Below are 9,741 nucleotides of genomic sequence, written 5' to 3' on the forward strand. Positions count from 1 at the left end.
TAAATGGACCGCCACCTGGACCTTCTGCATTTTCATTTTTTTTTTTTTAACGTTTATTTATTTTTGAGACAGAGAGAGACAAAGCATGAACGGGGGAGGGGCAGAGAGAGAGGGAGACACAGAATCGGAAGCAGGCTCCAGGCTCCGAGCCATCAGCCCAGAGCCCGACGCGGGGCTCGAACTCAGGGACCGCGAGATTGTGACCTGAGCCGAAGTCGGACGCTCAACCTGCTGAGCCACCCAGGCGCCCCTCATTTTGTTTGTTTTAAATGAGTAATATCTGCACGTGACACCAAGTTGAAAAAAGCACACTGTGAAAATTTTCCCTTCCTTTTCTCCCCTAGCCACTCAATTTTCCCCGAAAGCCAAATAAATAATCATCACATCATGTGTATTCTTCCTGAGATACTGTATGCATTTACAAACATATTTCTTTTTTATGCAGAGTAGCATACATATACACTATTATTCTGTACCTTAATTTTCCCATTTCATGACATACCCTGACAATCTTTCCATGTAGAGCTGATTTATCCTTTTTTTTTTTTTTTAAGTTTATTTATATTGAGACAGATAGAACTCAAGCAGGAGAGGGGCATAGAGAGAAGGAGAGAATTCCAAGCAGGCTCCGCACTGTCAGCTCAGGGCCCAATGTGGGGCTTGAACCCACGAACCGTGAGATCGTGACCTGAGCTGAGATTAAGACTGAGCCTCAACCGACTGCCCCCCGCCAGGCGCCCCTTCAGGGAAATATACTCTAAGCCCAGGAAGGTTTGAAACTAAGTATATAAATGATGAAATAAACCAAACACGTGGTATTTATTCCTTTCTGTTAAATTTAAGAGCAATCTATATGTCGTAATGTGTACAGAAATTTTGTATGCCCCACGAAAAGCATCGTACCAAGTATTTTTGAGCACAGTTATTTCAAGGAACAGACTCATGAGGATGAGCTCCGGAGCAGACATGTTTCGACCCCTTCATTTCTATCGTCAGGCTGAGTCGGGATTTCCCGGATTATTCTAGTTCGGACACAGAGAACTTCATGAAACCTGAATGTTGACCCCAAATCCAGCAGAACAAGAATTAATTAAGTCAGGTTGTGTAAATGATATGTGAAACATACTTGGAAGTTTTATTGCGATATTTCTTTGCCATCTTTTTTTTTTTTTTGCAATATATTTGCAATATTATTGGTGTCGTTTTAATGTTCTGTGCGTTTGGCCGCCCTGGGTCGCAGTATTTGGTGCCCACAGAACCAGCTGGGTACCGATGCTCCTTACGTAACCTCTTCCACACTGGGCAGTGCCCTCTGGACCCCATCACTTCCTGCTGTCCTCAGAGCACTTCCTACCAAGACCCCTCCGGCTCCAGCCTGATGATTTCCAAGTGATGCGGGCAGGGAGGAGTGGAAGCGGGCTGCCTCCCCAGAGCTAAACTTGGCCCTTCCCATACCTTCCCTTTGACACCACCCTCTTTGACTTTAATTAATACTAATTGAAATCCTCCTGGAACACCTGGGTGGCTCAGTCGGTTAAGCGTCCGACTTCGGCTCAGGTCACGACCTCACAGTTCGCGGGTTCGAGCCCCGCGGCGGGCTCTGTGCCGACAGCTCGGAGCCCAGAGCCCGCTTCGGATTCTGTGTCTCCCTCTCTCTCTGCCCCTCCCCTGCTCATGCTCTGTCTCTCTCCCTCTGAAAAAAATAAAATAAAGTAAATAAACACTGAAAAACTATTAAAAAAAATAAGGAAATCCTCCTATATGCAGGCAGGTTTCTCGGTGGAGGGAATCTAGCAATCCATGGATCCTGCCCTCTCTTTTCGTGGGAATCCTTAGTGAGATGTTGGCTCTTTGTGGCTGAGATGGCGAGCTAGATGGATCGCAAAAACAGCCATCTCCGCCCATCACGGTATCGGTCCTCTCTATGATAGGATTTGCAGCTCCTTCAATCAAAAGCCCTATTTCCCACCTCCTTGAACATGGGCTGCCTTGTGTGATCTACTTTGGCCAATAGCCTGAAACAGAAGTGATGCTTCGGTTCCAGAACTAAGAGTCCAGACTTCTTGTACTCTTCCGCTTACTCCCTTGAAACCAGCCCGAACACTGTGCCAAGAAGCCCAGACCAGCCTAACACGATCCAGACGTCCACGCTGTCCCAGCCCAGAGCCAACCAAATGTCAGACACGGGAGTGAGGCTATCCTAGACCAGCCAGCTCCCAGCCTACCCGCCAGCTGACCACAAATGCGTGGGCGACTCTGGCCAGACCAGAAACCATCCAGCTGACCTCTAGACTCACGAGCTATAATAAATGTTTATTGTTTTAAGCTACTGAGCATTGGGATGGATGTTACACAGCAATAGCTAACCAATACACCTGGGCATCTAAGCAACATTTCCCCAACTCTGGGCTCTTCAAAGAAATTAAAGAATTGCCTTTTTTTTTTTTTTATCACCCTAGGTTTATACAGCTTTTAAGCAAGAGAAAAGAACTCAACTGTATGTAAAAAGGAAATGTCGTTTTACGATAACATAGGACTCTCCAAGGCCTCACCTAACTTTCTCCATTTTGCTATTTTAAGATTGTTGAAGGGGCACCTGGGTGGCTCAGTCCGTTGAGCGTCCGACTTCAGCTCAGGTCATGATCTCACAGTCCGTGAGTTCAAGCCCCACTTTGGGCTCTGTGCTGACTGCTCGGAGCCTGGAGCCTGCTTCAGATTCTGTGTCTCCCTCTCTCTCTGCCCCTTCCCCGCTCTCTCTCTCAGAAATAAATAAACATCGAAAAGAGAAAAAAAAAAGATTGGGGCACCTGGGTGGCTCAGTCGGTTAAGCATCCAACTTCGACTCAGATCATGATCCCACTGTCCCCAGGTTCAAGCCACACATCAGGCTCTGTGCTGACAGCTCAGAGCCTGGAGCCTGTTTCGGATTCTATGTCTCTCTCTCTCTCTCTCTCTCTCTCTCCCCCTCCCCCACTGGTGCTCTGTCTCTGTCTCTGTCTCTCTCAAAAATAAACAAGTTTTAACAATTAAAAAAGAAAGTTTGCTGAAAATCAGGCAATATGAAATACATATGGCTTCACGAAACAATATACCGTGAAATTCTAGGATAGGCGAAACCAATCAATAGAGAAAAAAAGCAGATCATAAATATTAGCACCTGGAGATAAAGGAAGCAGGCTTGGGGCGTAAGGAAACTTCGGGCTGATGGAAAATAGGATGACGGTTGCCCAAAAAATTCAAAATAGAATGACCGCGTGATCCGTCAGTGTCACCTCTGGGCATATACCCAAAGGAAATGAAAACAGAGCAGGAAAGAGATAGCCGCACCCCCATATTCACTGCAGCATCCGTCACAATAACCAAGATATGGAAACAACCTGCATGTTCATCAACGGATGAACGGATAGAGATGTGGTGTAGATAATACAACGGAACCGTGTTCAGCCGTGAGAAGGAAGGGAAGTCTACCGTTTGCAACAGTAGGGATAGACCTTGGGGGCGTTCCGCCAAAGTGAAATGAACCAGAGAAAAGGCGGATACCGCATGGTACCGTTTATATGTGGAATCAAAAAACAAAAAGAGAAGGTCAAATTCATAGAAACAGAGAGTAGGCTGGTGGGGCTGGGGAGTGGGGTGGTTGGTAGGGAGAGGTTGGGTAAAGGGTACAAAGTTGTAGCTACGGGATGACTAAGGTCTGAGGATCTCACGGTCGCTAGTCGTGAACGCTATCGTATAATTGGGATTTACCGAGAGAGTGGGATTCGCGTGTTCTCGCACGCACACACACACACACACACACGCGCGCGCGCACGATGGATCCACGAGGGGATTAACCACATGGGGACCCTTTCACAGTGTATACGAATATCAAATCGCAATGATGCACACCTCAAACACCTTGCAATTTGGTGGGTCGATTATACCTCAGTAAAGCTGAAATGAAAACAAACGCACAAATACCTGAAGGAAGTCTAGATGGTCTTTTGAACACCAAGGAGGGTAACATTCAAAATGGTGGCAGCGACCCAAACTCCCAGGGCTCAGTCCTGTCCCACGGGGTCCCATCGGGGGTCTCAGGGGAAGGCCCCCTCCCACTCCCTGCAGCTTGGTGGCCGGGTGGCCCGCGGGCAGCGCTCGGCCACCGCGCTAGCCGGCCACGCCCAGGCGGGCCTCGCACACCCAGCGGTAGGGTCTCTGGCAGACATCATCGTTCCAGCCGTCGGGGTGAAAGTGGGCACAGTCCTCGCCCCCGCCCAGCCCGTGCCCGTGCCAGTCGTCCGGCTGGCCCGGCCTCCAGTTCCTGCGGAGAGAGGACAATGGCCAGAGGGCCCAGAACCCAGGCTCGGGGACAAGGGACTGGGGGTCAGACCCCGGAGGGGCAGGGGCTGAAGGGGGCAGAGGGGCACAGAAAGCCAGGCCGCACTCACTTGAAGTTGGTCGCATAGTCCGTCCCATCCACCCATTTCCAGGCTCCTTCGGCATCACTGAGGCCCATCCAGACGTGTAAGGAGCCTATATGTTCCTGCACAAAGTTCTGGGGCGACAGAAGGGCAAGGGTGACTTCTCTCCAGCCCAGCCTGCTCCCTGGACTCGCAGTTCTGAACTTGACGTGTCCATTCAGCCCGTTGGGGGACACTGGGGACGGTTACCCCGATGCCCCCGGCCAGTGAAACTGCTGGGAGTGGCTCGGCGGGTGACAGAGCTCAACCAAGCCCCCTCGGGGATTCCGACAGCCCGGCCGAGGTGGAGAACCGCTGCCCTCAAGGGGACCCGGGCACTGAGGCGCTCACCTCCTCCTCCCTGGAGTTGACGACCACCAGGTGCGCGTTCTCCAGCCGGCAGCGCTTCTCCGCCTCCGGCCAGGTCTCCCCGGAGCGCGAGAACCAGTAGCAGCTGCCCTCGAACTCCAGCCAGTTGACCGGGCAGCAGGTACTTTGAGAGCCTGAGGGGCGGGGGACGGGGAGGGTCTGAGATGCCACCCAGGGGTGGGGGTGGGGGGGCGAGCAGGAAATGGGGCGCAGCACCCCCAGGCCCCTCACCGTTGCTCTTGAGAGCGGCCACCTGGCAGGTCAGGGTTCTCAGGTCCTTGGCCAGCTGCTGGACTCGAGCGAGGGTATCGGAATGATCTGGGACACACACACAGGTGGGCAGCGGGGGCAGCGCCTGGGGGGGCTCAGCGAGCCCCCGGAAGCCAGGCGTCCCCGCGCGGGCCAGCCTAGGGACCTCTGCGCCCTGTCCCGCGTGCGCGCCACGCCCCGGTGACGGGGACAGGGCCCCCACCTGCTTGCAGCTGCCGCTGGTCCTTCTCCAGCTTGCTCTCCAGGGCGAACACCTTGTCGTTCAGGCTGCGGGCTGCCGGGCAGGGGGTCAGCACCGAGGCCGCCCCCCCCACCCCCACCCCCACTCCTCCCCCCGGGGGGGCCGCGGCTTCTCACCTGCTTGCAGCTCCCGCTTGTGATTTTCCACCTCAGCTTTCAGAGACGTTGTCGTTTCTTGCAAACTGCCGCCTGGGGGACACGTGGTGGTGGGGGGGGGGGACTCGGTGCTCGGGACCCCCTCCCCCACCCCCACCCCCGCCCCCACGGAGCCCCTTCCGGGTCCCAGGCTCACCCTGGGCGTTCAGGGCCTGGAGCTCGGCCTCGGTGCTTGAGGTGAAGTTGCTGAAAGTGGCTCCCAGGGTCACCAGGTCCCTCTGACACTTGGAATCTGATGGGGAGGGGACAAAGCATGCTGGGATTTATCAGGCCCTCTGTGAGCCGGCAGCCAGCGGGCTCACCGCGTGCCGTCTCCTCACATGACCCAACCCAGAGGGACGGGCCCTATCCGTATCCGGTGTCCCGGTCTGGAGGGGTTAGGCCACTGGGCTACTCAGCCAACCGCACCAAGTGACAGAGCCAGCGGCCACCCTACCCGCCGCCACCCCCACCCCACCCCCGTGAGCTCTCTCCTCCCTGCCCACGCCGCTCCCCTCACTCTGGGATCCGATCACACAGATGCCAACCAGCAGGAGGAGGCTGATGCCCAGGGAGAGCAGGAAGGGCCGGGGGCCAGAGCAGAGCCCCTGCAGGTAGTGGAGAGGCGGAGGCGGCCCTGCGAGGGGAGAGGGCGTCAGGGCGGGACAGGGAGGAGGAGAGGGCCCAGGGACCAGTCAGGGATGAGGGCTGTCGCGGGTAATGCTGGGAGGCCGAGGCAGGACATGAGGGGCGGGGTGCGCCCAGGCCTCTGACCCCTCGGGGACCAGCCCAAGCCCTCAGCCACCTGGGACCCTCGCGCCTCTGTGGGGACGCACGGACACAAGGACCCACAGATGGAGGGGGACGGTGATGGGCAAGACGCTATCAGAGTTGGGGGAGGGGCAGAAGGACCCAGAGAGAGCTGGAGCCCCGCCAGGCTCACAGGTGGGCTTCCTTCTGAACCCAAATACTCTTCCCTCCATGCCAACCCTCACGGCCTCCTCCAGAGCAGAGGGACCCCAGGCCCCCTGTGGCCCTCTCTGTCCCTGTCTTCACACTGGGGTCCCCAGAGGCTGGGGCCGGACCCCCTCGGGATGGGGGCCCCCCTGCAGCCCACACACATTAGGGGTGCACGTATGACAGCAGAAACCCTCTACCCCTGAAGAGTGTATTGAAGGAGGGAACATTTCCCCATCCCTCTTACCGTTTCTAGACCCCTGGCTTTGCTTCTCTGTCTCCGAGTGCTGGAACTTTTCATACTGCATAGACATGCTTGAACCAACGCTGGGGCTACTGGGGCTGAAAGGGAAGCAGGGCCGGGGGGCCAGGCTGAGGCAGGAGCTGGGGCGAAGCGGGGAGGCTGGGACTCGGTGGGAGCCCAGGTCAGGCCCAGAGTCCAAGGAAGAGGTGAACTCAGGTTGAGGGCGCGCCCAGGGTCGGAGAGAGGCTTGGGCCTGGTTCTGGGTTTGTGGGCGAGGTTGGACGTGGGGTCGGGACTGGGGGTCGGGCGGGGTGGCGTTGAGCTGGGGATTGAAAGAGGTAAAGTAGGAGGTAAATGTAGTACTGGCTGGGACTGGGGCCGACGCCGGGCTGGCACCGAGGGGCACGTCCTGCCGGCTGGGGTCGGGGATGTGGCTGAGCCTACGCCTGGTGCTGAAGCTGGAAACAGAGTCGGGGTCAACTTTGGGAAGGGGCTGGTGTTAAGATTCCAGTTGCTTCTGAGGTCCAAGCTGGGGCTGGGGCTTAAGGGGAAGCTGGGGTTAATACCGCGGTTAGGGCCGCGGCCGGGGTCGGGGCTGGAACGGGGCTGAGTCTGTGCCTGAGATTCGGCCCCCCCATACTTCAAGCCCAACCCAGCGAAGGGAACAGAGTGTAAAACCTCCCCTCGGCCACTGAATCCCCAAGCTGTCCCTTACCATTTCTTGGTCTCCCCTAAGTGCCAGGCTGGTTACCTGCGTCTGGAACTCCTTGCGCAGCAATGCCCAGAGTTGGAAAACACGAAATCCTGGAGATCCCGAGTGGGGGTCACCTACGCGACCAGAGTCCTGCCGGTGTCTGTGTGCCAAAGCCCACGAGGCTCTAAGCTGGAATCTCCCGTTTCCCCGACTGGAGTGGGGAAGGGATCGGAAGGCTTGCGCGAGGAAGGGGCTGGATACGGGGAAGGTCCGCTCTCCTCCTCCTCTGGGGTGTATCTACTCCCTGTCCCCTCCTCTTAAGCCCCCCTGACTTCCTCATTTTTACCATTCGGGAGAAGGGAGCCAGACCAGAAGGTCCAAAGGCCAGTGTGTCGGTTCTCCTCGCCCACGCCCCCTTTCGCTTCCTTCATCTAAAGTTCCCAGAACCCGTCTCCATCAGTGCGCAGCTGGGTCCAGAGGAGCGCATCTCTGGTCTTGCTCAATCTCACCAAGTCCCGGCACATGAGCTTCCCCTGGGGCGCCCCGCCCACCCCCCCCCCCCCACCCCAGGGAGGGAAGAAGACACGGCAGAGTGGGGTTTCCTGGCTGCAAAGGGAGGAAGGAGGCAGGAAAGGGAAATTTTACCGAGCATCGAATCTGTAACAGGGGATTGTGCCGGAGGCATGCCAGACATTAACCGTTCCGATCCCACAAGAATCTTGGGGAGGAGCTTTGGATGGCGGACTGAGGCTCCGAGCCGGGCCGTGGGCTTCCCAAGTTCATGGGTGTGCTGAGTGCAAGGGGCCAGAATTCCAGACCACCCTGGCCTGGCCATCTTCAAGAGAGGGAACTGGATTGAATCCCATCACCTGTAAATCTCATTGCCACACACAGTGTGAATTCACACTCACAGTCTTTTCTTTTTCTTTTCCTTCCTTTTATTTGCTTAACGTTTATTTATTTTTGAGAGAGAGCGCGAGCAAGTGGGGGAGGGGCAGAGAGAGAGGGAGACACAGAATCCGAAGCAGGCTCCAGGCTCCGAGCTGTCGGCACAGAGCCCTACCCCGGGCTTGAACGCACAGACTGTGAGATCGTGACCTGAGCCGAAGTCAGACACTTAATCGACCGAGCCACCCAGGCGCCCCGAGATAGGGTCAATTTTTATTAAGGCCATCAAGAGTAGGGTGTCAAGAAAGGCCTTACTGGGAAGGTGATATATGATCAATGGTCTCCAGGAGGTGAGGGAGCAAGTTATGAGGAGCCCCAGGAGGAACAGGGCTCCAAACGGAAGGCACAGCAGGTACAAAGTGTGGAAGAATGTCTAGGGTGTACAAGGATTCTCCATTCGCCAGACATTTTATGGAGACATGAGCTAGAGAGAAGAGGAGTAGATGAGTCACAGAGGGAGAAGGGAGGCCGCCAATTCATTAGGGCACTTAGGCTATTGTTAAGTGTTTGTTTTTACTCCAAGTTGGAGGGGCAGACTTTGGAGGGGTCGGAGCAGAGGAGGGAATGACCCGACTTGTATGTTAACTCGCACGTGTGACACCTGTGTTGTGAATCCCACGAAACGAGACAAGAGCGGAAACGGAGCGTTGTGCTCGGAGGCGGTGAGAAGGGTTCTGATCCTGGATAGGCTGCGAAGGTAGAGTTAACAGGATTCTGCTGATAAATTTCGTGTGGGTTTCACACACATACACACAAAAGTAGTTCTCCTTCCAGGCCCCAAAATAAAGTACACTTAGAGCATTTCCCATAAATTGCTGAGTCCTGAGGAAAAACCGCTTTATCCCTGACTTTTGCAAAGCCGACGCCTAAAGATATGTGATGACCTTTTGCAACTGCGTTCATCGTGTGGGAACAGTGCTTTGTTGTCATCATGAGCAGGTTAGAAGCTTGTTAACACTGGTGACGGTGCAGCTTTCCTCCCAATCCCTCCTGAGGTTCTGTTCCCTGAGCCCGTCCTCCCAAAGGCCGATCCCTTCCTGACTTCTTCGCAAGTTGCCCTCTTTTCTTTCCTAAATGCTTCTGCCTCTGAGGCCTTCGGAGGCTTCTGCCTTCTTGACCATCATAGCTTCCGTCTTCCACCGCTTTCTCCCTGCTGCCTCTCCCAGCACCTCAGCTGGCCAGGATTTCTTTATTTTTTTTATTTTCTTTTAACGTTTATTTATTTTTGAGACCCAGAGAGACAGAGCATGAACAGGGGAAGGACAGAGAGAGGGGGAGACACAGAATCGGAAGCAGGCTCCAGGCTCTGAGCCGTCAGCCCAGAGCCCGACGCGGGGCTCGAACTCACAGACCGTGAGGTCGTGACCTGAGCTGAAGTCGGACGCTTAACCGACTGAGCCACCCAGGCTCCCCATCAAAAGACATAAACTTTTAAAAAAGAGAGG

The 9,741-nt window shown here is 55.3% G+C and overlaps 1 protein-coding gene across 4 annotated transcripts; it reads right to left on the minus strand.

Annotated features, from left to right (window-relative positions):
* Positions 1-3,965: 3,965 nt before the first annotated feature.
* Positions 3,966-7,837, minus strand: LOC132688417 (C-type lectin domain family 10 member A-like). Of its 4 annotated transcripts, none has more exons than XM_060647507.3 (11): positions 7,695-7,837; positions 7,406-7,508; positions 6,658-6,752; positions 5,974-6,090; positions 5,611-5,706; positions 5,436-5,507; positions 5,281-5,352; positions 5,040-5,126; positions 4,791-4,942; positions 4,428-4,534; positions 3,966-4,300 (listed from the first exon to the last, which is right to left on the minus strand). In XM_060647507.3, the coding sequence occupies exons 3-11, from the start codon at positions 6,722-6,724 to the stop codon at positions 4,147-4,149; spliced, it is 924 nt and encodes a 307-aa protein (XP_060503490.3). In that variant the 5' UTR covers positions 6,725-6,752; positions 7,406-7,508; positions 7,695-7,837; the 3' UTR covers positions 3,966-4,146. The 4 variants fall into 4 exon arrangements, with proteins under 4 accessions (XP_060503490.3, XP_060503492.3, XP_078293992.2 ...); XM_060647509.3 differs by lacking the exon at positions 7,695-7,837 and adding an exon at positions 7,018-7,106 and having other exon boundaries at positions 7,406-7,659; XM_078437866.2 differs by lacking the exon at positions 7,695-7,837 and adding an exon at positions 7,018-7,112 and having other exon boundaries at positions 7,406-7,659.
* Positions 7,838-9,741: the final 1,904 nt, after the last annotated feature.

Source organism: Panthera onca, chromosome E1 (assembly GCF_046562875.1).
Source record: "Panthera onca isolate mPanOnc1 chromosome E1, mPanOnc1 haplotype 2, whole genome shotgun sequence".
NCBI classification, from domain to species: domain Eukaryota; kingdom Metazoa; phylum Chordata; class Mammalia; order Carnivora; family Felidae; genus Panthera; species Panthera onca.

Bases quoted from the DNA above. Each gene is read 5' to 3' on its own strand.
- LOC132688417 (XM_060647507.3), bottom strand. From the start codon at position 6,724: ATGTCTATGCAGTATGAAAAGTTCCAGCACTCGGAGACAGAGAAGCAA. The intron at 5,508-5,610 runs GTGAGCCTGGGA...CGTGTCCCCCAG, and splicing joins CCAGGCCCTGAACGCCCAGG to GCGGCAGTTTGCAAGAAACG. The intron at 5,127-5,280 runs GTGGGGGCCCTG...TGTGTGTCCCAG, and splicing joins CCAGCGGCAGCTGCAAGCAG to ATCATTCCGATACCCTCGCT.